Genomic DNA, 24,929 nt, shown 5'->3' on the forward strand with positions numbered 1-24,929 from the left:
CTATGTAGATCAGGCTGGCCTTGAATGCAAGAGATCCATCTGCTTTTGCCTCCTGAGTGCTGGGATTAAAGGTGTGCACCACCATGCCTGGCGGGTTGTTAACCATTATGTCGGTGCTGGGAATCGAACCTGGGTCCTCTGCAAGAGCAGCCAGTGCTCTTAACTGCTGAGCCATCTCTCCAGCCCCTGCTTTGCTTGAATTTTCCTACCCCAACTCTTTTGCAAGGGTAATTGCTCATCTTTGAGGACAAATGCCAACTTTGGGAAATCTTCTCACACTGTCAAAGTGAAGTCAAATCTCTTGTAATATGCTTTTGGAGTTGTACCCACCATAGAAACTAGAAGTATTTGGGTTGGGGATATAGCTGAGTTGGTAGAGTGCTCACCTAGCATGCATGAAACCCTGGGTGGGATCCCCAGCATCACATAAAATGGGTGTGGTGGTGAGAAGCTACAGTGCCAGCTTGCTACCCATTCTTCTGTGAACACCTCCCTGTGCTTCAGCAACTGAATGAGACTTGGCACAGACTTTATGGGGCCTCGAGCACATAATGCAAATGCTGTTACTCTGCCAGATACTGCTCTTGCCTAGCCTTCAATCTGATTTGTCATTAAACAGAGATTTATATCATTAATATGCCCTCTTTGCTTCCTTGCCAAAGTAGAAACTTTAAGAGGTCAAAGGCTATCTCTGGTTTTAACTCACAATCAAATTGGTCATGGAAAATCAATATTTGTAGCCAGGCTTGGTGGCACAGGCCTGTATCCCAGCACTTGAGAGTTGGAGATAGGAGGATCAGGAGTTCTGTGTCATTCTTGGCTACATGAGAAGGTGGAAGCTAGCCTGGAATACATTGGACCCTGTCTCAAAAAACATTTGTTGAATATATAAGTAAGTGATATTTGGACAAAGAAGTCATCCTGAGACCTGGATCCAACTCTGCGTTTCTGAACAAGTCAATTGGCCTTTCTGAGCCGTTTCCTCTGCTGTGAAGTGGTGTAATTCATTCTTTTAATGAGAGTCTAGGTACAAGTTGTGGGGACACAGCTTGGAACTAGAGTAGGGAAGTGCTTGTTTCTGTTGGAAGACAGAAAACAAAGATAGAAGTAAATAAGAAAACTTTATGACATACTAAGAGTAACCCACATGATATTATATGTGGTCTTGTATCACGTATGGTGTGGGCCCAGGAGGTGACTTGTCTTTTCTGTTTTTATTTTATGTGTATGAATGTTTTGCCTGCATGTGTGCAATGCCTGAGAAGGCCAGAAGAGGACGTCAGATGCCCTGGAACTGGAGTTAAGGACGGTTGTTAGTTGCCATGTGGGTGCTGGGAGTGAACGTGGGTCCTCTGCAAGAGTAGACAGTGCTCTTAAGCGCTGACCTATCTCTCCAGCCCCACAAGTCTTTTCTTAAACTACCTACCAAATAGCATCTTTGATCAATAATCTCTTTTTAAAAAATAATTATTTTTATTTATATAAGTGTACGCATGTGTGTAGCCATACGTGTGCCATGGCATGCATGTGGAGGTTAGCAGACAACTTTCCTTCCTTCCCAGGGGATCAGTCTTGGTGGAAAATGCGGAGCCATTTCGCCGGCCCTTTTCTCTCCCTCTTTTGGTTTTGAGGCAGGGTTTCGCTGTGTAGCTATGGCTGGCCTGGCACTAGGTAGACGAGGCTGGCCTTGAACTTGCAGTGATTCTAATGCCTGCAAGAGGGCAGGGAAGTGGACCACCGGGCGGGCTTTTTTTTTTTTTTTTCTGAGACCGGGTCTCGGGTCTCCCAGGCTGAACTCAAACCCCCAGCTGCTCTGGGATGATGATTCACGTGCTGCTGGGAAACAGGAGTGCTCCACCGAACCCAGGGGTTTGTGCAAGCTGGGCGAGGGCTCTGCCATCTTAAGCTCTGTCCCGAGTCCCATCCAACAATTCATCTTTGATTTTCTTCTCGGTGACTGCAGCAGAGAACGTGTAACTGGGCCCCGCCTTCTGAGAGGAGGCACACCTCATTGGTTGCAGCAGTCCACGTGCCCACGGTGTCGCCCCGGCCCCCGAGGGCCCCAGCCGTCCATCAAGGGCCGGCCCCGCCCCTGGCGCGCGGCTCCCTCCGTCCCTATAAAAGGAGCCCGCTGACGATGACGCGCCTGTACGTCGGCGCGTCACCGCCGAGTGCGTGTGAGGTCATCGCGCGGGCGGCGGGCGGGGTCCTACGGTTTGAACGGGAAGAAGACGGAACCGGAGCTGGGCGCGCGGGCAGCGGCAACGGACGCGGTTCCACCGAGAGCCGGTGAGCTGGCTAGCGGGCCTTGGAGACGGCGCAGGCTACACGCCGGGCCAGGCCCCGCGGGAGGCCGCAGCTCTCGCGGCCGGGCTCGGGCGTGGGGGGAAGGGCGGGGCCGTGACCCGCCTCGCGGCCCGGGTCGGGGGCGCGCGCTCCGCTGTCCCGGGGGCGGGGCGTGGGGCCGGAAGTGGGGGCTGAGGGGCTGAGGCCTGGGGGTTTCACCGCCTGCGGGAGGTGTAGGGCCGGGGAGCTCGCGGGTGCTTGTGAGAGAGAGGGGGGTGGGCCTTGCGGGGAACTCTGGGGGCCCACCATGTAGGAGGAGGTTTTGCATAATAGATGAGTTTGGTGTAAAGGACCTGGGTTCAACTCTGTCACTTGATCTTGAGCAGGTGCTTTATCCCCTCTGGGCCTCAGCTTCGTTGTCTGTAAAATGGGGACAGTAGTGTTATGCGCAGAAAGGGCTGAACGTGGTGCTTGGCAGAAGTAAGCTAGCTCTTTGGGTTCCTTACTTTCTTTAGCGGGTGTTAGTTGAGTGCCTAGTAGGTACTAGGCCCCGTGTTGAGTGCTGGCTTTCCACCAGGGAGTAGTAGGCAGGCAAAGACATGCTTTCTAGGAGCCTGTGCGGAGAGGGCTGGGGAGCAAGAAAATGAATACATGGCCAAGATAATTTCTGTAATTACTGGGAGGACAATAACAGGGAGATAGCAGTAAGGCTTTTCCAGTTCCTACTCAGCTGCCCTCCCCACTGCAGGGTATAGCCTGACCTCTGCCCCGTGTCGGAGATGAGGATCTAAAGGCCCATTGAGGGAAGTCATGCCAGGCCTGATGCTTGCCTCTGATGAGATGTCTTAAAGAGCATGCATCAAGATAGCTCTTTAATGGGCACTTGCTGTGTCGCAGGCATTGTGTAAGATGCTTGATGTAGCATTGTATCATTTAACAGTCACACTGTCTCGAAGGGATGTTATCTTCATTTTTTTTGTGTATTTTGTTTTCTTTGGGATGCTGGGTGTTAAGTCAAGGGCTTCCCCAGTTAGGCAGGCTCTCTGTCACTGAACCTACCCTTCCAGCTCATCTTCCTTTTACAGAGGCAGAGTCTGAGACTGAGCAGTGAAATGACTCACCTTATGTTGCCCCCGAAGTAACTAAATCCATCCTGACTCTAGATTCTTAACCTGTAATGTCTTGTCCCCTCCTGCCCCAGATCTTGATAGTATTTCATACAGACGTGCTTTTTGAGGTGGTGTCAAAGTGCCTAGCATACAGAAGAGCTTGGGACTTGGTGTACTTTTCTGGTAGCTGTGTTCACACTGCTTTGTGCAGAAGTCCATTCTGCAGGTGAGCCATTTCTGATGAGAAAGGTGAAGTGTTTTACTCAGGGTCACTTAGCTCTTTTTGGTGCCACCTCCCTTCTCCCTTTTCTGTAGGACTCAGGGTGATGCTTGGAAAGTAATAGGGTGTACTTTAGCCTGCATTGAGTTAGAGTGACTTGGGGAACCAGGCAGGGTGGTGCATACCTGTAATCTTAATACTTGGGAGGTAGGGGCAGAAGAATCAGGAGTTCAAGGTCATCTTCAACTGCATAGCTGGTTCATGAGACCCTGTGCCTTAAAACAGAATAGACTGAATTAGGGAGCCTGCTAGGAGAGTGGTTAAAAGGGGGAGATGCCTGAGTAGACAGGAAGGAGCTTTTTCATTGTAGTTGACAACCTAGCTCAAGGAGCCCTGGAATAGCAAGGTGCATGTGGTATTCAAGGGTCTTACCTTGGCTAAGCATTAGCACTTTTTGTTACTTTTTTTTTGAGACAGGGTATCACTCTGCAGCCCAGGTGGATCCACCTGCTTCAGCCTCCTAAGCGCTGAGTTTACAGACATGGGCCCCCACATCTGGTTCAAGCAATGGCATTCTTACCAGAAAGGACGAGAGAAGCCTGGCTCTGAGAACTAGCCTGTTTTGACTGCCTGGAAGAGCCAATTAATTGGTTGAGTGAGTGGATGTTTATTGCACATCCACAGGGTGCCTAATCCCATGTATTTAGTGGCCACAGTTTGTGGAGCACATGGGACCCAGTATTAATGTACTGCTAATGAAAGAGTTTTAAATTATATGATGAAAGGCCATTAACATTTTCTGAGCTGGGGTGTGGTCAGGAGACATGTGGCTTTAGCAGCTGCTTTCATTTTATGGTAGCATGAGACACAATGCCTGATGTATACATGAATGTTGCCAAGACTGGTCTGCTTTTTTGTTTGGATGGCTTTTTTGTACCTGAATAACATCATGTATACAGCTTGCATGTCTCTTACTAGTTCATTCAGGGATTTTACACAAGGGAGAGATATGTCATCTGATTTGTGATTCAGAAAATTATTTCTGGCTGCTGCGTAAGGACAGATTGAGACAGACTAATTTGAGGACTTGCAGTGGATCTTGAGATGGTAGTGGCTGATCTCAGGCACTGCTTTCAGCACTGAAGTTAGCCTAACTGAGAGGTGGTCCCTGCCCCAACCTTGTTTCGTATAGCTTATGTTTGATCTAATGCCAGCTGTGTCATGTTCCTTCTGTGATCCTTTTCAGATAGGTTGTATTAACTTAGAACTGAGGTACACTGAGTTTTAGAAACTCGCTCAAGATTACGCAACTAATGAGGTGGCCTTGAATTCAAGCCTCCAGCCTAAATCTGACCTGGGAAGGGTTCAGAAATGGAGAGGGAGTGTCAATTCAGTGTGATAATTCCAGTCTAGAGGTTTGAATGAAGTGCTTTGGAAACAGGGAATTAATTCCCTGTAGAGTAAGGAACTAAATTGTGCTGTTTATTGCATGATATGATAAGAATATTGAGAGCTCACTTTCTGAAAAGTTTATGTGTTTTCCTCCTTCACAGTCTGAAACAAGTAACATTTACTGAGACTGAGCATTCACTCTGTTCAAGGCACTCTAAAGTGCTGGGCAGGGAGTGGAGTGGACAGGGATATCAGGGGCACCTTACAAGTTATCTTCTCTGTACTCCTGCTCATAAGAAGAGCACTGGGTGGGTGATCGCTGTTTCTTTATGTCTCTTACAGACTGTAGCTGTGTGACTCGGCTTGCGCTCCATGCAGGACATGGATGTGGGAGGACCAGCTCAAACACTAGTTATTGGGTGGAGGGAATGAAGTGCCTCCAGAGAACACAGGGCTGGGACCTCATGGTGGCTCCAGATTGTTGTGAATCCTACCTCTCACTCCACTGGCAAGGTCGATGTCTCAGAGAATGAAGACAGTTCTCATAGATGACTATAAAACCTACTGTTTGGGTTGATGAAAAGGCTTAGTAGGAAAAGGTACTTGCCACCAAGCTTGACGATTGGAGATCGATCCTTCAAAACCACTTGGTAGAAGGAAAGAACTGACTTCCACAGATTGTTCTCTGACCTCCTCACAGGCACCTCCACACTCATGCATATGCTTGTATATGCGCGCACACACACACACACACACAGTTGTTCTCTCACCTCCACACAGTACCTCCACACACGGATATGCTTGTACATATACGCATAACACATACACACAAAAACATACACATTAGTGACCAATACATGTAGTCCCAAATACTCAGGAGGCTGAGGCAAGAGCCCAGGAGTTTTAGGCCAGTGTGAACAGCATAGTGAGATCACCATTTAAAAACAGAAGAGATTGTTTTAAAAGTCTGGCAGAAAGGTAACAGACAACATTTTCTGAGAAACTGGATAATGAGATTGAGCAGGCTTGGCTACAAATACCCAGGGCCTCCCTTTCTTGACCCCTTAAATGAAAAGAATGAAGTTAACCTTGAAGAGAATTGTTAAATGACAAGTGTCTTTGAAAGACCAGGTACCCTCCTGTCTGCAGGAGTGCAGCAAGAACAGTTAATGCCAGGGACTCTTGTGAGGTTATGACCTGGCACCACCTTTGTATAGTACCTAGGTTATTGAAAATTGTGAAAGTAGATTGATAGTACTGGGAATTGAACCCAGGGCCTGGCAACCCATGCTAGGCAAGCAAAATACTCTTGTCGATGAGCCATACTCCCAGGCCTTGGTATGTGTGTATGTGTTGTTTTGAGATGTCTTCCTTGTAGCTTATGCTACCTGAAGTTTAGAGACTCCTGCCTCAGCCTCCTGAGTGCTGGCATTACAGGTGTGCTACCAGCACACCCACCTGTATTAGGGGATTGAACCCAGGGCATCGTGCGTGCAGAACACATGCTGTACTGCTGAACTACCCCTAGCCCTTGAACTACCGTTTTTTGTTTTTTTTTTCTTGTTGTTTTACGTGTATGCCTGCGTGTATGTAAGTGTACCTGTGTCATATAGTGCCTGCAGAAGAGAAGAGGGCAGGGCGTTGGATCCCCTGGAACTGGAGTTAGCTGCCATATGGGTTCTGGGATTCAAACCCAGGTCTTCTGTAAGAACAGCTAATGCTCTTATCCACTGAACCATCTCTCCAGCCCTTGTTTGTTTGTTTTTAAGTTGTGCATTAGCCTCCCTTCATAAGGTACTTACTGATCCCTTTTTTTAGTGTCTCTTGTAGCTTATAATTTTATATCCATCTTATTAATATGGGGTCTAAGTTTTAGACTGGTTAGTTTGGGGCAATTTACTTCAAGTTATTTTATGCTTGGAGGCATATGACTGGAATCTTAGTGTCTGGTGTTACCCCTAAGGGAAGAAAGCTAGGCTTAAAAATTGAGTATTTTCACAGGTTTGCTCTGGTGGCCTCAGGAATGCTTCCATTTTCATGCTCACCATAACACGAGCCCTTCTCTCTTCTCATTGCCTCCTGTAGAAGATGGCAGTGAACGTGTACTCCACGTCAGTCACCAGTGATAACCTAAGTCGACATGACATGCTGGCCTGGATCAATGAGTCTCTGCAGTTGAATCTGACAAAGATAGAACAGTTATGTTCAGGTAAGAGACATCCATTTTCTACCTTTTTTTTTTTGAGACAGGGTCTCCCTGTAGCTCCAGCTGGCCTGGAACGCACTATGTAGACCAGGCTGGCCTTGAACTCACAGAGATCTGCCTGCCTCTGCCTCCTGAGTGCTGGTACTAAAGGCGTGCACCACTTTTAATAAGCCCGTGGGTTCTTAGGGAATGCACAGCTCTGTATGTGATGGGCAGAGCCACATAGAGAGATTGTTGTTTCTTTCAAACCTCAGTGCTAACATGCTTCCTGTTTTAAAAGGCCCTATGCTTAGTGCTGTGCTTGGGGCTCAGTTGATAGAGGACACTGCATAAAATGTATAAAACCAGGCTTGGTGGCACATCAGCAGAAGGATCAGAAGTTCAGAGTTATCCTTGACTACTTAGTAAGTTTAAGGCCAGCATGGGCTACATGAGACCCTGCCTCGAAAGTAAATAAATGAAAGAAAAAGAGTATGCTTAAAGAGAAGTGCGTCTGGCCTGCCAAGACTGCATCCCAAGGTCTGTATCTCGGCCCTAGTTCTCAGGCAGTGCTTCTGCACAGTCACATTTCAGGTGGTTCATCTGGGGACAGTAACTGTATTGCTGTTCTTTTAAAAATTTTTCTTTCTCTTTTAGTGCTGGAGCTTGAACCCAGGGCCTCACACATGCTAGGCACATGCTTTATCGCTGAATAGTACCCCAGCCATCTGGTTTTATATTAGTTCATCATTTATATTACTTATTCCCAAGAAGCACAAGACCAAGTCAGGCAAATACCATTTCAGTCACAATTTTATCAAGTCACAATTTCCCAGCAAGGTAATGATTTAAAACAAAAGCAAAAACATGGCCTGTTTCTGTACATGAGAGTTGGAGGACATTTAGAAAATAAAAGATACCAATAATTTTATTATTCAAAGAAAGTTACTATTTGGATTTTTTTCTTTTATTACCTTTCTGTGTGTATTTCTCCTATTGCTTTTTATGTATGTATTTTGTATTCCAGCTTTTTGCTGGCTATTCCCTGTCATTCAGTAACTTGGAAATGCTTATTTTGAATGGCCTAATATACTCTGTCTTTCTGTGGATTTATTGGAGTTATTTGATCTCATACTCATTTTGAACATTTAGGTTGTTTCTAGTTTTTCTGTTTTTTTGTTATGACTAGGTTAGATAGCCTAGCTGACCTAGAATTCAGTACATGTAGCCTAGGCTAGTCCTCCTGCCTTACCCTCTTGAATGTTGTGATTATGCAGGCCTGTGCTACCACTCCTGGCTTCATAAATCTTGCCTCTATTTTCTCAATGATTTCTAGAAATGGAATCATTAGATCAAAGAGTATGAACTTTATGTGCTCAGTAATTACTTATCATAGAGGTATTAGTTATCTTTTACTTATGTCTGAATTGTTTTGTTGTTGTTGTTTGTTTTTTGAGATGGTCTCCCTGTAGCCCCAGCTGGCCTAGAACTCATATGTAGAGCAGGCTGGCCTTGAACTCATAGAGATCTACCTGCCTCTGCCTCCCAAGTGCTGGGATTAAAGGCATGTACCATCACACCTGGCTTTTTATTTTATTATTTTAGTCTTTTTGAGGCAGGATCTCCCTGTAGCCCCAGCTGGCCTGGAACTCACTATGTAGACCAGGTTGGCCTTGGACTCAGAGAGATCCACCTCCCTCTGCCTCCCGTGTGCTGGGATTAAAGGCATGCGCCACCACGCCCGGCTTCTGGCTTTTTAAGTTTATTATTTTTATTTCATGTGTATGAGTGTACTGCTTGCAAGTGTTTAAGTGCATCCATGTCGTCCAGTGCCCACGGAGGTCAGAAGAGGGCTTCAGATTTCCTGGAACTGGAGTTAAAAGATAGTTGTTAGCTGCCATGTGGGTGCTGGGAGCCAAACCCACGTCCTCTGCTAGAACAGCCAGTGCTCTTAACCACTGAGCCATCTCCAGCCCCCTAGGCTATTTTTTAACTAGACATTTTTTATTATGTTTAATTGTGTGTGTGTGGTGAGTACGAAGCATGGCTCATGTGTGAGGACAACTTGTGGGAGCCGATTCTTTCCATCATGTAGCTCCCGAGGATTGAACTCAGGCTGTCAGGTGTGGCAGCAAGTGCTTTTTTACCTGCTGAAACCATCTTTTTTGGGTCTAATTTGTCTTTTACTGACTTTTTTTTTTTTTTTTTTTTTTTTGTGAGACAGAGTCTTATGTGGCTCAGGCTGTCCTCAAACTTGCTATGTAGCTGAGAATGACCTTGAATTCCTGATTTCCCTGCCTCTATCCCCCACTGTGCTGGATTATAGATGTGAGCTACTATGCCCAGCTCTTTCATTGACTTTTGAGTTCAGATGTGGTAAAGAGCATGCCAAGGTTGTTGTTGTTTGTGTTTGTGAGTGTGTGTAGTGTGCATGTCCCTTTGTGTACCAGAGCAGGTCTTTTGTTCTCCACCTGTTTTCTTGAGACAGGGTCTTTCACTGAACTGGAGGTGGAAACTTGCTATTTTGGCTTGGTTTTCTGACCAGGCTAGGTGGACTGACCTAGCTCTTGAAATTTGCCTGTCACCGTCTCCCAATGCTGGGGTTTTAGGAACATGCAGCCATGCCTCACACACTGAGCCATCTCCCCAGCTTTGCGTGGCAGAGCTATTAAACTGGGTCTCCCCACAGGTAATAGATAAGGTTAAGAATAATAACAAAAAAGGGGTATGCTTCTCGTTCTCTGTCTTGGAGGTGGGGATGTAACTCAGTGGTAAAGCACTTGTATAACATGCACAGGTCTCTGGGTTCAATCCCCAGTGTTGGTGGAAAATTTTGCTAATGGGACAGAGAACCAAAACCCCCTGTCTCCTGTCATTTACTTGAACTGTTGTTTTACAAGGTCACATAAATCCTATTGTTTTTTTTCTCTTTTTGGTACTAGGGATTAGACACAGGACTTGCACATGCTATGCAAGGGTTCTGGCACTAAGCCATAGCCTTTTTTGTACTTTTTCTTTTGAGACAGGAAGTCCCTAAGTTCCCCAGGCCTGGCTTTAACTCACTCTGGAGCTTAGGTAGTCTTAAGACTTTGTTCTCCTACCTCAGTGATTACAGACAGGCCTGTCTGACCAGGCTCAACTATGTAAAACCTTTTCAAATGTCTCCATTAATTCTCAGTGTACTTCCAGGAGATTGGTACCTCCAATTTCCCATGAAAAAGGTGACTTGGAGAATTTGAGTAATAAGTCTAGACATACAGAACCAAGAACACAAGTGGAATTGGAACTTTGGTTCAAATTGAGAACCTGTATTCTTCATTCCTTATATCCTGTTTGCTCTGTACTTTTTTCTCTACTGACTGGTACTATTTGGATTGATTTAAAGTGACTACCATTCCTTAACCTTTTTTTTCTGTTCTGTTTAGCTTTTGTATTTACTTCTGTTTGGGGGTTGTTGGTCCTAACTTGGTCTTAGTTTCATTTGTCTGTCTTATTTTCCCGGTGAGGTTTAATCTGTTCTACATTTGTCCAGAGGGAGGCTTTGTGAAGTTATACAGTAAATCAGTGGTTCCTGAGAATCTTGTTATTAAACTTTGTTATAAAAATAGGTTAGCCTTAGATCTGTGCTGCTTTCCCCCATTTCCTGTTCATTTCTTGTCATTCATCTGTGTCACCATTTGTTGAAGGCTTTTGAAATGCTTGTTTGCCCTGTGATCTATGAGTAATGTGGGAATTAGGTCATCTTTGTTTTCATTGGATACTGATTTCTCACCAACAGTTTTTCCCTAAAATTTACCTCTTTCTATAAATACACTCCAAAGTATTTCTCACTTAAATGCATCTCTTCCTGTGTAGATAAGTTGCACATGTGCCAATCAGGCCCCAGGTTTATCTCATTTAGGCAGGGAGTGGTCATGGACAGGACTAGGCATGACAAGGCCTTTAATCAGCTCTGAGCCATGGTGACATTGGGTGAGTTTCTTGATGGTCTTTTAGTACTGTTACCTCATCTGTAAACTGGCAGTAGTCCTGGCTCACCTCTTTGGCTATTGTCAGGGTACCGTGTAGTAGTGCTGATTGTGTTTCAGATTCTGGAAATGAGTAGAGATCTTTGGAGGGGATATATCTCTTTTTCAGATGGACTTATGCGTTGCAGAGCCTGGTTTTGAACCCAACGTGTTTGTGCATTTTCTATTGTGCTCGCTCTCTCCCTCTCCCTCTCTCTCTCTCCTCTCTCTCTCTCTGTCTCTGTCTCTGTCTCTGTCTCTGTCTCTGTCTCTCAGATTTATTTTTATTTGTGTATGTGCGAATATATCTCTTTTTCAGATGGACTTATGCGTTGCAGAGCCTGGTTTTGAACCCAACGTGTTTGTGCATTTTCTATTGCTCTCGCTCTCTCCCTCTCCCTCTCTCTCTCTCCTCTCTCTCTCTCTGTCTCTGTCTCTGTCTCTGTCTCTGTCTCTCAGATTTATTTTTATTTGTGTATGTGCGAATATCCATGGAAGTCAGAAGAAGGCCTTGCATTCCCGGGAACTGGAGTTACAGGTTGTTGTGAGCCACCTGACATAGGTACTGGGAATTGAACTGGGTCCTCTGGAAGAACTAACAACACTTTGAATCTCTGAGCCACCTCTCCAGGCCCCCCTAGTTTTTTTTTTTTTTTAATTTAAAGATATATTTTATTTATGTATTCATGTGTCTGCATGAGTTTATGTTAATCACATGTGTGCAGGTATCCACAGAGGCCCGAAGAGGGTGTCGTATACTCTGAAACTGGAGTTATAGGCTGTTGTGAGCTGCCATGTAAGTGCTGGGACCTGAACCTGGGTCCTCTGCAAGAACATTCAGTGTTCTTTACTATCTCTCCAGCCCCCATCATGCTTTTTAAAATGGTAACATTCAGAGCCAGGCATGGTGGTGCACCCTTTAAGTCCCAGCACTTGGAGGCAGAGGCGGTAGATTGTGTGTTTGAGGCCAGCTTGGTCTGGATTTCGAGTTCTAGGCCAGCCAGGGCTGCATAGTGAGACCCAGTCTCAAAACAACAACAAAAAAATCATTCAGTGAGCCAAGTTTATCGTATTGTGTTATTGTTCATGCAGGGGCTGCATACTGTCAGTTTATGGACATGCTATTCCCTGGTTCCATTGCCTTGAAGAAAGTGAAATTCCAAGCTAAGCTAGAACATGAATATATCCAGAACTTCAAAATACTCCAAGCAGGTTTCAAGAGGATGGGTGTTGACAAAGTAAGTTTATTCCTTCATTTAGATAATTTTAAAGTATTTTTTTATTTTTAAGTTTTTTTAGGCATTTTTTTTGGAAAGATTTATTTATGTTGCGTAGGTATGTGGGTGTGTGTGTATATGTGCTGTGTGTGCATGTGTTTGGAGGTCAGAGAATGACTTGTAGGAATCTGTCAGTCCCCTCCTTTATCATGTGGGTCCTGGGGATTGAACTTAGGTCATTAGTCTTGGTAGCAGGTGACTTTACCCACTGAGCCATCTCATTGGCCCTTTTAAATTTATTTTCAAAAATTGATGTAGCTCAGGGTGAACGCCCTCAGCCTCCTGAGGGTAGCGATTACAGGTGTGAGCCATTATGCCTGGCTCTGTTTTTCTTAAGTAGTATTTGGTACTAAGGATATGGATGATGGTCAAGACTGACATTTTCCCAATTTAGGTGCCTCTTTCTCTGGTTAACACAGTTTACAGGGTGCAAAGTTTCCCTCTTCCTTATGTCTCTGCTCCCTTCACTGCCTTTTTTCTTTATTGTCTGAATTCAGTAAGTAAATCTGTACCAGTGATTTTTTTTTTTTAATTTATTATATTTTTTTATTTGTGTGTGTGTGTGTGTGCGCACGCGCCGCTTGGTGAGAACCTTTCCCACTGAACCATCTCACCAACCCTGTACAATACTTTTAAAAATATTTAATCTCTACTAGTCTGAAGTCTGTTGTAATTTCTAGATTCACTTCTGTTAGGGTGCTGAATCAATGCCTTGTCCTGTTTCCTTCCTTCCTCCCTCCCTCCTCCCTCCCTTCTTCTACCCTTTCTTCCCTTCTCTTCTTTCTCTCCCCTCCCTTTAGGGTCTCACTGTCAACCCAGGCTGACCTCAAGTTCAGATCCTTCTGCCTCAGCCTCCTGAGTGCTCACAGATGTGTGCCCCTGTACCCACCTAGGGAATTTGCTTTATGGTATAATGAAACTTATATTATGTTTTCAGATGTGTTTGGTTGTGTGTGACTTACATGATGTGTTTCCTTTTTTGTGTGTGTGTGTGTTGCTGAGGATCAATATAGGCCTGTGCATGCTAGGCCTCTGAACCATATCTCCAGTCTTTGTTCCTTTTTCATTTAAGATTTATTTTCATTAATTTGAAGGACTACATAGAGATTAGTACTGGACTGAAGGCAAACTGAATGAAACTTCTACGGGCTTAGCAGCAAGATCTCTAAAATGTTTTTTTCTCCTTTTGGCAGAGCTTTATGTTGTTTTCATGAGTAGACAGGTTAAACGTTTGCTAAAGCCTTTGCTTTGGGATTAACAATTTGGTTTTTCTCTGCAGATAATTCCTGTGGATAAATTAGTAAAAGGAAAATTTCAGGACAATTTTGAATTTGTTCAGTGGTTTAAGAAGTTTTTTGATGCAAATTATGATGGAAAAGAGTATGACCCTGTAGCTGCCAGACAAGGCCAGGAAACTGCAGTGGCTCCTTCCCTTGTGGCTCCAGCTCTGAATAAACCGAAGAAACCTCTCAGCTCTGGCAGTGCAAGTAAGAAAACCACCACTAAACCTCATTCCAATAATCCTCTGTTCCTCATTCTCGGTCCTTCCATTCATTTAACATTGAATCAGAATGTTGTTGTTTTTCTTTTAGTGCTTGGGCATGGTAGGTAAATGTTCTACACAGAGCTATCCTGTAGCCCTAGGTTTGGGACCTTCAGAAGTGTCATCTCACGATAGTCGTGTGGTAAGGATGTGGCAGATCTGTGTGTGTGCTCTGCAGTTCATCCTTGCCCCAGAGATCTTCCTCCTCTATAGAATGTGAAATGATACTTGCTCCAGAGGCCCAAATGAGTCATTGTACGCTATTTTACCTAAGGTCTTTAGATCCATGTAGTAGAAATCCCTTAAGCTAGCTCACATAAGAGAACCTTAGTTACTAGGAAATGAGGACAGTTCACAGAATGTTAAGAAGGTAAGTTACAGTTAGGTATGAATTCTAGGACCTCAAGGGCTTTCTAGGTCTTTGAGGGATTGTCCTAGGTTGTCTGTGTCATGCTATCAGTCTGTCGGCCAGCTTTCTCTGTTTGCTTTTTATGGCTTCTGTTCCTTTAGGGAAGGAGGTGCTTCAGCTGGAGAACTGCTGTGGCTTGCCCTGCTGCTAGCAGAGTCTGGGAGGCAGGGGGTGGAGGCTTTTTGAGGATGTTTTGAGAAGGCTGGGCTAGTTAGATATGTTTTTAATAGAATATTCATAGAACATGTGGATTGTTGTGTACCACCACATGGAGTTCTTCAGTTCTTTTTTTTTTTTTGGAGACGCTCTAGCTCATACTGAGGATGGTTTTGAACCTTGAACTTTCGATCCTCTTCTATCTCCTGTTCTGTTTGAATAGCTTTATCAATACAGAATTTATAGGCCATACATTTTGCCTCATAAAATGTTCAAGTTTGTGTGTATTCAGGTGTGCCCAGGATAATTGGGATGTCAGAGGACAACCTTGGGTATTTCTCAGGCACTGGCCACCTGCTTTTTGAGACAGGCATCCTAGTGACTTGGAACTCACCTAGTAGGCTAGGCTGGCTGGGAGCCCCAGGGATCTGTACAGCCTCCCCATTGCTGGGATCATAAGCACACACTATCACACCCAACTCAGCATTTTTTTTTTTTTTTTTTAATAATGTGGGTTCTGGTGATTGAACTCAGGTCTTTATGCTTTCAAGGTAAGCACTTTACTGATGGAGTGATCCCTCCAGCCCTCAACCTTTTTTTTTTTCTACTCATAATTGTATAACCATTATTACAGATAATTTTAGAATATTTTGGTTACCCAAAAAGGAGCCTCATGTGCGTTCATTAGCAGTCACTTCTCATTTCCTCGAACTTTTTTCCCTTCCCCTAGCTCTAGGCACCCACTGATCTGTTTTCTGTCTGTGGCTTTGTTTATTTTGGACATTTTGTATAAATGAAACCATAGAATATATGTGATCTTTGTGCTGGCTTCTTTTACTTAGCATAGTAATTTCAAAGTTCATGTGTGCTACAACATTTTTTAGTACCTTGTTTTGTTTTTTAACACTGGTGTCTCACATGCTAGGCAAGCTTTCTACCTCTGAGCTGTGCCAGCCTTGCCTCCCATCCCTTTTTAAAAATTTAAAAATTTTGAGACAAGATCTCACTACATTGCCCAATTAAGTCTTGAACTTGTGATCCTCTCGCCTTCCTCTCTGGAGCAGCTGAGATGAACAGCCTTTGTCACAGGCCTGGCTTAGTTTCTCATTATATATCTCTAACTGGCCTGGAATTCACAGGCTGGTCTCAGACTCACAGAGATCCATCTGCCTCTGCCTCTGGAGTGCTGGAATTAAAGGCGTGCACGAGCCACCATACCCAGCTTTAGTTCTTTTTATTGTAGGATAATATTCCAATGTGTGTTCACCTCATTTTGTTAGTGAGAGTCATTTGAGTTGCTGCTTTTTGATTGTTACGAGTAACGCTGCTGTGAAAATTCATGTATACTTTCTGTGTGGGCATGTTTTTATTTCTTTTGAGTGTATACCAAGTATATAGCTTGAAGCTGAATTCCTGGGCCTTGTAGTTAATCTGTGTTTAACCTTTTGCAGAGCTGCCTGTTTTCTAAGGTGGTTGACCGTTGATAGTACAGTCAGTGGTGTAGGAGAGTTCTGATGTCCCTCAGATGCTGTGTGTTTTTTATTCTTTAGGATAAGACCCACTTTGGGCAGATGGGCTGTGTTGTGCCCTTTGCATCTGGGCCTCTAGTACTTGTTTCTTAAGTCTGTGGAAAGAACTTGATCACCGATACCTTTGCTGCTTGTGTATTTTTCTCTGCTTTTAAAGTCTCTCCTAACATGCTTAGCCCTCTCTCAGCTCCACAGAGACCCATTGCAACACAGAGAACTACTGCAGCGTCTAAGGCTGGTCCAGGGATGGTGCGAAAGAATCCTGGTGTGGGCAACGGGGATGATGAAGCTGCCGAGCTGATGCAGCAAGTATGTGTCTCCTGTGTCTTGGATGTCTGTTACTGTAGGGTTTTACTTGCTGCAGTGACCATGGTGTGTGTGTTGGTGGAGCTACTTCCTTGCCCAGTCAGTCCTCTTGACTACAAAGTGGGGAGTGAGCTGTGAGTAGAAAAGAGATCACGCTTTCCTAGTACCATAGAAACCTATGTCTGTCTGGAAATTAGCTCTTAAAAAAAATAGCTCAGCAATTAAGAGCACTGGCTGCTCTTGCAGAGGACCTGGGTTTGATTCCCAGCACCCACATCATGGCTAACAACCGTCCATACTCCAATTCCAGAGGATCTGACACCCTCTTCTGACCTCCTCGGGCGTTGCATGACATGGGTGCACCTACCTATATGCAGACAATACACTCATACATATAAAATAAAAATTTAAAAAGTAAAAAGATGTATTTATTTTTACTTATATGTGTGTCTGTGTGGATGTCTGATGCCTGTGTGGATGTCTGCTGCATGTGTGCTGATACCTGTAGAGGCCAGAATGACAGATCGCCTGGATCTGGAGTTACAGGTGTTTGTGAGCCACCCAAAATATGTGCTGGGAACTGAATTCAGGTCCTCTGGAAGACCAGCAAACACTCTTAACCACTGAGCCATCTCTCCAGCTCCCGGAAATTAGCTCTTGAACCCTGTTGATGTCCTCAGGTTCTCTGGAAAGGCAAGTCATTTTCTGGAGATTGGGCCAGACGTGGTGGGGCATGACTTTAATTCCAGTACTTGGGAGGCAGAAGCAGGCAGATCTCTGTAGGTCTTGTCTACATAGTGAGTTCCAGGCCAACTGGAGCTATAGGGAGACCCTGTCTCAAAAAGGCTGAGAAAACCCAGCTTTCTGGAGATTGGACTTAATAGAGTGGAAGTTGTAGGAAAAGTCTTTTTGCACTTCTGGTTCTGTTCACAGTTCAGTGATTGGAATTTTCAGGATTAAAGATCTTTGTAGATTTGGATCAGAAAATAATTACAGACTTTTAATCCTTTTCATACAAATTATACTTGTATTTGTTCTGGAACTCACTATGTAAAACCAGGCTGGCCTTGAACTGCCTCCACTGCCTCCTGAGTACTGAGATTAGAGGAGTATACCACCATGCCTGGTGGGAGCTAACACTTTTAGTAGTTAAGTACATTTCAAGAGCTGATGTTGTATCAGATGCCTGGGATGGGTACCAACTCCATTGGGATAAGTGACAATAGATGAAAGACAATTGTGATTATTATTTGTCTAGATAGAATGGAATAGACTCTGCATTGTTCCTTAGAAATTCACATGAATCAGAATTTCTTGGCTTATGTGTGAAATAAGAAATGAATGTTTATAACAAAAACACCAAAAATACTAATATTTTTATAGTTGCTTATGCCGTGTATTAAGTACTTTTAATTTCAGTTTTGTGACAGCCCTGTGAGGTTTTACAGATAAGACAGTGTAGTTTGGGGAGCTGACTTAGGTGAGGATTTGAACTCAGGTGCACCAGGCTTCAGAGCTGCCAAGTGGGAAATTGAGGAGATTCTGACTTGTCTGAGGTATACAGAGGTTCTTTGCTTACACCCAGTGTTGGAAGTTGTTATTATTTACCATAATTACTCTGGGAAAATTGCTGCTAAATATTGGAGAGACTTTCAAAGCATAGAAGACTTTGCTTCAGCCTAGATATGGTCCTTGATATAAAGAAAATTTGCTTGGTTCTAGTCTGATCCAGAGAAGGATTATGGAAGTATTGCATATGTAGTTAAGAGTCTGGGGAGACTTCTTTTCCTGATAGGCAACCAGAATAAACTGGTTTGGATGACCAATGTAGTAGATTCAGTCATTGAGATTGGGCGGGTTGTGGTTTTGAAGCGAAGGTTTGGATCTCTGGTTATATGCCTCCATCAGGGGCATGGAAGTCAGGAGGTTGAGAGTGCAGAGGCTGATGCTCACCAACCAGGTTCTTTGATCCTGAAAAGCTAGGGACAAGCATTCATAACCAGCTGATCTGTATTTGCCACACAGATACTTTGGCCTGTGTCAGGTTTTTTTGATATAGAAGTCACATGTAGTCCAGGCTTGCCTTCCACTTGCCTCAGCCTCCCAAGTGCCGGGTTTACAGGTGTGAACCTGTGAACCTGGCTCTTGGCCTGAATAAGGTTTTTAAAGTTAATGTGAAGGATTCTAAGCTTTCTTCAGGCTTCCAGAATCCATGCCTCCAAAGATTCTTGGTTTTACTCTGCCTGGCTTCCCTGAAAGTATTTGAATATGTAATTCTTGATAAATGGGGGAAATGGAGCCAGATGGGCTTGTTAGACTGTTTCTTCATCGGTAGGTGCCTTTCAGTACTTACTTATCCTTGGGAATATGCAGGGATCCCACATTCTTATTCAGGAGATAATTTTTTTTGAAAAAACTTTTGAGATAATGTCTCACTGTATAGCCTGAGTTAACCTGGAACTAGCTATCCGCCTGTGCAGAATCTTGAGTGCTGGAATTAGAGGTGTGTACCACTATGCCTGGCTGATAAATTTTCTTTGAGTGACATGTTTTACAGTTAGAAGCTGTATTTAGTTTTTTAAATCTGGTGTATATTTAATACTTCGGCCTATTAAAGTCCCAGTGGCTACATGTCAAGTAAACCACATGTGCCTGGTGGTTACTGTGTTGGCCAGTGCAGGCTCCAAACCATCTTTTTGTGCTTCTTAGGTTATAGCTGTTGACTTTACTTTGGAAAAGTTTTAAGAGAGGAACTGATTATTAGACAATTTTTTCTTTTTTTGAGAAGAGCCTTGCTGTGTAGCCCAGACTGGCATGGAAATCAATTCTGCTTCAGGAGGGAGGCTGGAAGACTCCTGAGTGCTGAGATCACAGGTGCCCATTGCTAGGCCCTGCCAAGATTTGTTAGTTTATTTATTTGTATGCATGTTTGTGTATGTGTATGTGTGTGTGTGCCTGTGTGAGTTTCTGTGCACTGTGTGTGCAGGAGCTGGTGGAGATGAGAAGAGGGCATTGGATCCCTTGGAAATGGAGTTATAGGTAAGCCACCATGTGGGTGCTGGGAACAAACCTGGGTACTCTGCAAGAACAGGAAGTGCTTGTAACTGCTGAGCTGGCTCTCCAGCCATAAGCTTTTTTTTCTGAACGGCTTTGTGGGAATCAGAGCCTTTGAGTGGGGCTTGTGGCAGATTGGAATCCCACTTTCCGTTGGCCTCTACATGCAGCTACACTTGGACTTGATTGACTAAACAGTCTCAGGATTCAGTTTAGGATTGTCTGTTGCCCTGTAAGACCAGCTTGTGTATTTTACTCCTGTGTTTCAGAAAACTGTAGTTTTCCCTTAATCCTTCCCTAGTTCCTGAGGTTCTCTAACTTTTTTTTTTTTTTTTTTTTTTTTTTTTTTTGTTTTTGAGACGGCACCTCCCCGTAGCCCCAGCTGTCCTGGAACTCACTATGTAGACCCAGCTGGCCTTGAACCTCCTTGTTTTCAGAAAACTTGTGTTTTCCCTTTATCCCTCCCTAGTTTCTGGGGTTCTTTTACTTTTTTTTTTTTTTTTTTTCTGATCTTTTTGAGACAGGGTCTCCTTGTAGCCCCAGCTGGCCTAGAACTCACTCTTAGACCAGGCTGGCCTTGAACTCAGAGATGCCCCTGCCTCTGCCTCCCAGTGCTGAGATTAAAGGCGTGTACCACAGTGCTTGGCCGGTTCTCTGATATTTTAAGATATAGTCTTGTAATCTTCCCTTTCTTGGGAACTGCTAGGGTCAATGTTGCCATGAACCTAGTATATATTATTTGAGGCTGAAGAAAATGGACATTAAACCAAACTGGATTTTTGCATATGTTTCATTTTGATGAAAGACCATGTCATCTTTGGGGTTTGCTATTTCATTACTGCACTAATTAATGTCTCACTATTTTTAATATCCTGTACAGGTCAAAGTATTGAAGCTTACTGTTGAGGACTTGGAGAAAGAGAGAGATTTCTACTTTGGAAAGCTAAGGAACATTGAATTGATTTGCCAGGAGAATGAGGGGGAGAATGACCCTGTATTGCAGAGGATTGTAGATATCCTTTATGCCACAGACGTAAGTGTTTACATGTAGATAGCTTCTTTCCATTTTTTGGCATCTAAGAGAAAATAAGTTTAATGTAGTTGATTTCAGAATGCTTTGTGTTGCTACTTATGTTTCCATATAGGGTTCACCAGGAAACTTTGTTTTTGATCCGTCTAAGTCACCCAGAGAGAACTTTGCCCAGTCCTTGAGGTCCCAGAGCTTTTGAGGAAGCAGTAAGCTAAGGAGGTGGCTGGCTGGTCTGCCTAGCTTCTGTAGTTTGTAGCCACTGATAGGCCACAAAAATGCTCTTATAAGGCTAGAGGCATCTCATTCCCCATCCCACCCTTGCAACTTGGATGCTCCAGCTTGAGGTATTTCCATTGTCGGGGCCCCAACCATGTCGTTGATGTTTGATGCCCATAGCTATTAGAGTATGCCTTTGCTCCTGCCTCTCTGGAGCGTGCCTGGTTTCCTTTGTGATTTTCTTTGACTCCATCTTTATTACAAAGCCTTTAATGATGACATATTAGCTGATCAGGGAAGGCTGATTTTTTTTTTTTTTCCTCCCCCCCCCTAGATTTAGGATTTGATATGTGGTTGTGTCTACTGTTAATAGTTGTATTTGTAATTGTGTGTGTCTTTCAAAGTCTGTAGAATCAAACTACAAACTATTTGTTATATGTGTAGTATTATACAAATATAAAGTAGCAGTCTTCTAAACATATCTTTGGAATTTTTGAGGAATAAAACAGATGACTGGAGCCGGGCATGGTGGCGCACACCTTTACTCCCAGCACTCAAGAGGCAGAGGCAGGCTGATCTCTGAGTTCAAGGCCAGCCTGGTCCACATAATTCAGGACAGCTGGGGCTACAGGGAGACCCTGTCTCAAAAAACAGATGACTGGAAAGCTGATAATTTATGCAATAAATTCTTAAGGTTTGCTTTGTGCTAGATAATGAAAAGATGATGAAGATATAGGGGTGTTTGGTCTGGTCTTTTAGTGAAGGCACATCTTAATTAAGCTATAGAGATTTAGTTAAGAAAAACAGATGTTTTCTTGTGGCGTGGCCATTCCGTGCTGTGAGTACGTGCAGAGTGTTCCACTATGAACATGAAGTGGGACTACAATCTGCTCTGTTCTTAGTTTTCCCATGCTACTAATGAATATCGGGCCAGGCTTGCTCTTGCAAGTACTTGGTTAAACATTGGCTATAAGTACAACCAAAGGAATACATAAAGGCAGAACTAATAGGTAGTTTAGTGAGATTAGATGGTAGGATACTGAACTTTTTGTTTTTGAGACAGCCCAGGCCAACCTTCAACTTGGGCCAGTCCTCCTGCCTCAGCCTCCTGAGTGCTTTAATTACAGATGTGAGCCGTCACACCCAGCTGATTGAGCTTGAGAGGCAACTTCAGATTTTTGCTGTTGTTATTTGTGTTTGTTGATAAAGGGTCTCACATAGCCTAGGTTGGCCTCAAACTTACTATATAGCCAAGGATGCCCTTCAACCCGATCCTTCTGTTGCTACGTTCTGAATGTGTGGATTATAGATAGGTACCTGTCCTAGTTTGTTTTTCCATTGCTATGACAAAATACTCTGACCAATACCAACTTGAGGAGGAAAGGGTTTATTTCATCTTATATCTCCCTGGTTACAGTTCATCAGGGAGCCCAAGGTAGGAACTCAGGGAAGGAATCTGGAACACAAGCCATGGAGGAACACTGTTTACTGGCTTGCTTCCCTGGCCCATGCTCAGCCTGCTTTCTTACACAACATAGGCTTATGTGCCCAGGGTGGGTTGGGCCTTCCCACATCACTCACAATCCAGAAGATGCCCCACAGACATGGCCACAGGCCAGTCCAATGAAGGCATTTTCCCAATTGAGGCTTCCTCAGCCCAAGTATGTCAAGTTGACACTAAAGCTATCCAAGCATATCATTGTGATTGCCTAAATTTTATCAGCTTTTTAGGATTTTGTTTTGTAGTACTGAGGATTGAACCAGGCAGGGTTTTGTCTATAGTAGACAAGTGCTTTACCACCATCAGGAATTTTTTGAGGCAGGGTCTCATTGTACTGCAGGCTGCCCTGGACCTCACTCTGCAACCAGTACCTCATGGCCATTCTCTGCCTTGTCCTCCTGAGTGTTGGTGTCACAGGTGTGAACCACCACTCCCTGCATTGGAATTAAGGACTTTTTGAGGGATTTTTTTTTTTTTTCTCTTTTTAAATAATGTTATTCAGGCCCTGTTAACTGCACATTTTAAACATACATATGATTGTGAAATCAGACAACATACTTAGCACTTCTAAGGTTTCAAGGATAAATTTGTGCTTAGTTTGGGGCTCTAAGAAATGGTGCTGATGCCCTGTGTGTTGGACACATGCCTTTAATCTCAGCACTTGGGAGGCAGAGGCAGGTGGATCTTTCTGAGTTCAAGGCCAGCCTGGTTCTAGGCCAGGCAGGTGGATCTTTCTGAGTTCTAGACTAACTGAGGCTTCATAGTGGGACCCTGTCTCAAAAAACCATAAAAAAAGAAAAGAAAAGGTACTCTTGTTCAAAAAATAGTGGTCACCTGGTCTGTGTGATTAAGTGCCAAGTGTGTGGTGGACAGGAAGAGCTGCCTACTTTGAGAAGCTTTAGAAACTGACCACTCAGTGTTGAGTAACAGCTTTCCCCCTTTTATTTCCCCATTTCAGGAAGGCTTTGTGATACCTGATGAAGGGGTCCCACAGGAAGAACAAGAAGAGTATTAAACAGCCTGGACCAGCAGAGCAACATCCGAATTCTTCACTCCAAATCATGTGCTTAACTGTTAAATACTCCCTTTTATTATTCTTAGAGGATTCACTGGTTTCTTTTCATAAACAAAAAGTACCTCTTCTTAAAAGTGCACTTTGCAGAAGTTTCACTCCTTTTCCAATGAGTTTGAGTTAGGAGCTGTTACCTTGTAGCAGAGCAGTATTAACATCTAGTTGTTTCACCAGGGGGGAACAAAGAGGCTGACCACGGGGCTCTCCATGTGGATGCTGGTCACACTGACTGATGGAGAAGGTGTTTTTTTTTTTTTGTTTTTGTTTTTGTAATACATTGAGGTGGTAACCTCAGAGAAGTGTAAAGACTTAATTGAAATTTAAGCTAATGTGAAATCTTGGCAGAGAACGTTTTAATAAATAAATGCCTTAAAAGTATTTAAAATATGCTTCCATATTTCAAAATATAAAATGTAATGTGACAAATTTTATGTGTCTGACATTGTGTCTGGGAAGGGCCAGACTTTAGACCCTTTGGAATCTGCTGTCATAGGCCTCACGGGGCTACTTGAATCTATACATGCGTGGTCCTCAGCCCAGAAGGAAAGTTTAAGAAGTTGCTGTGTAAAGCTATTTGGTGTCATTGACCAGTTGCATCCCTGCTATATCCATGCTATAAAACAAATGGCATTGGTTGCCTGGTGGACAGAGGGTAGTTCCCTGAGATGTTTGAAATGAAGAGCTCACTTCTCAGTGAGCTTTCCTCATGACTTTTCAAACTATCCCCCAAATTCCTATGTATTGTTTCTTGGGACTTGCCCACATCGCTGGGATTTGCATGGGCATTGTGTCCTATTTTACTGTCTTTTAAGTTTACATTTAACATGTTTCTCTTCTCTGCTCCCTTTGACCTCTGGGGACTCCTGGCTGCTTAAGTTTGCTGCTGAGTGTTTTTAAGTACAGCAGACAGGTGATCATGCTGCAAGTTCTTGGTGGACCTCTGGCAAAGGGAGTGATCAGTGATGAAGGCCCTCAACACCTTGGGATCTCCAAGGCTGAGGTGTTTTTGGTATCTGCTGTTCACAGCTCTCCATCGTTATCCAGCTACTTTGCCAGTGCACTAATCTCTTTGGAGATAAAATTCACTAGTGTGTTACTAAATGTTAATTTTTTTTTTTTTTTTGCAGGATATCCAGTACCATGACTGAATTAATTGTTAATATTTAAAATAATTCCTTAGCTCTCCCTCATTTGCTTTGCCTACAGCCTGTTAGTTCCTTTGTTTGGCAGAATTCTGCCAAATGTATGTTATCCACTACTGAGATTGTTCAGCCCCTGACATGTCTGTATTGATTTGTTTCTGGTGGTAGCTTGTCCTATGATGTGTATAGAAAACAGGTATTTTATGACAGATTGTTGTGTAGTGCATGCTCTGTGTGGAATTCAGAGGAAAACCCAGATTCAGTGATTAACAATACCAAAAAACAAAACAAAACAAAACAAAAAACCCACACAAAAAAATGCAAGTAACTAGCCATTGTTCAGACAGCAGTGGTGCTGTTTCTCCTTTGTGGCCTTTTAGACTTTTGTTGACCCCAAATTCCATTTTATTGGGAACTCATTTTCCACCTGGTCTTTCTTGACAGGGTTTTTTTCTACTTTAAACAGTTTCTAAATAAAATTCTGTATTTCAAGAG

At 43.7% G+C, this 24,929-nt stretch overlaps 1 protein-coding gene across 1 annotated transcript; it reads left to right on the forward strand.

Moving 5' to 3' along the window:
- Positions 1-2,141: 2,141 nt before the first annotated feature.
- On the forward strand, positions 2,142-24,929 carry Mapre1 (microtubule associated protein RP/EB family member 1). The gene is made up of 7 exons (XM_008834833.3): positions 2,142-2,289; positions 7,093-7,216; positions 12,292-12,437; positions 13,756-13,963; positions 16,301-16,422; positions 20,354-20,506; positions 23,179-24,929. Exons 2-7 carry the CDS (start codon positions 7,096-7,098, stop codon positions 23,233-23,235), a joined length of 807 nt encoding a protein of 268 aa, XP_008833055.1. The 5' UTR covers positions 2,142-2,289; positions 7,093-7,095; the 3' UTR covers positions 23,236-24,929.

The sequence above is a fragment of the Nannospalax galili genome, unplaced genomic scaffold (assembly GCF_000622305.1).
Source record: "Nannospalax galili isolate Female #2095 unplaced genomic scaffold, S.galili_v1.0 scaffold1357, whole genome shotgun sequence".
In the NCBI taxonomy this organism is placed as follows: Eukaryota; Metazoa; Chordata; class Mammalia; order Rodentia; family Spalacidae; genus Nannospalax; species Nannospalax galili.

Coding starts and splice junctions, on each gene's coding strand:
- Mapre1 (XM_008834833.3), top strand. CDS start 7,096: ATGGCAGTGAACGTGTACTCCACGTCAGTCACCAGTGATAACCTAAGT. Junction 7,217..12,291: donor GATAGAACAGTTATGTTCAG/GTAAGAGACATC, acceptor TTGTTCATGCAG/GGGCTGCATACTGTCAGTTT. Junction 16,423..20,353: donor CTGCCGAGCTGATGCAGCAA/GTATGTGTCTCC, acceptor TATCCTGTACAG/GTCAAAGTATTGAAGCTTAC.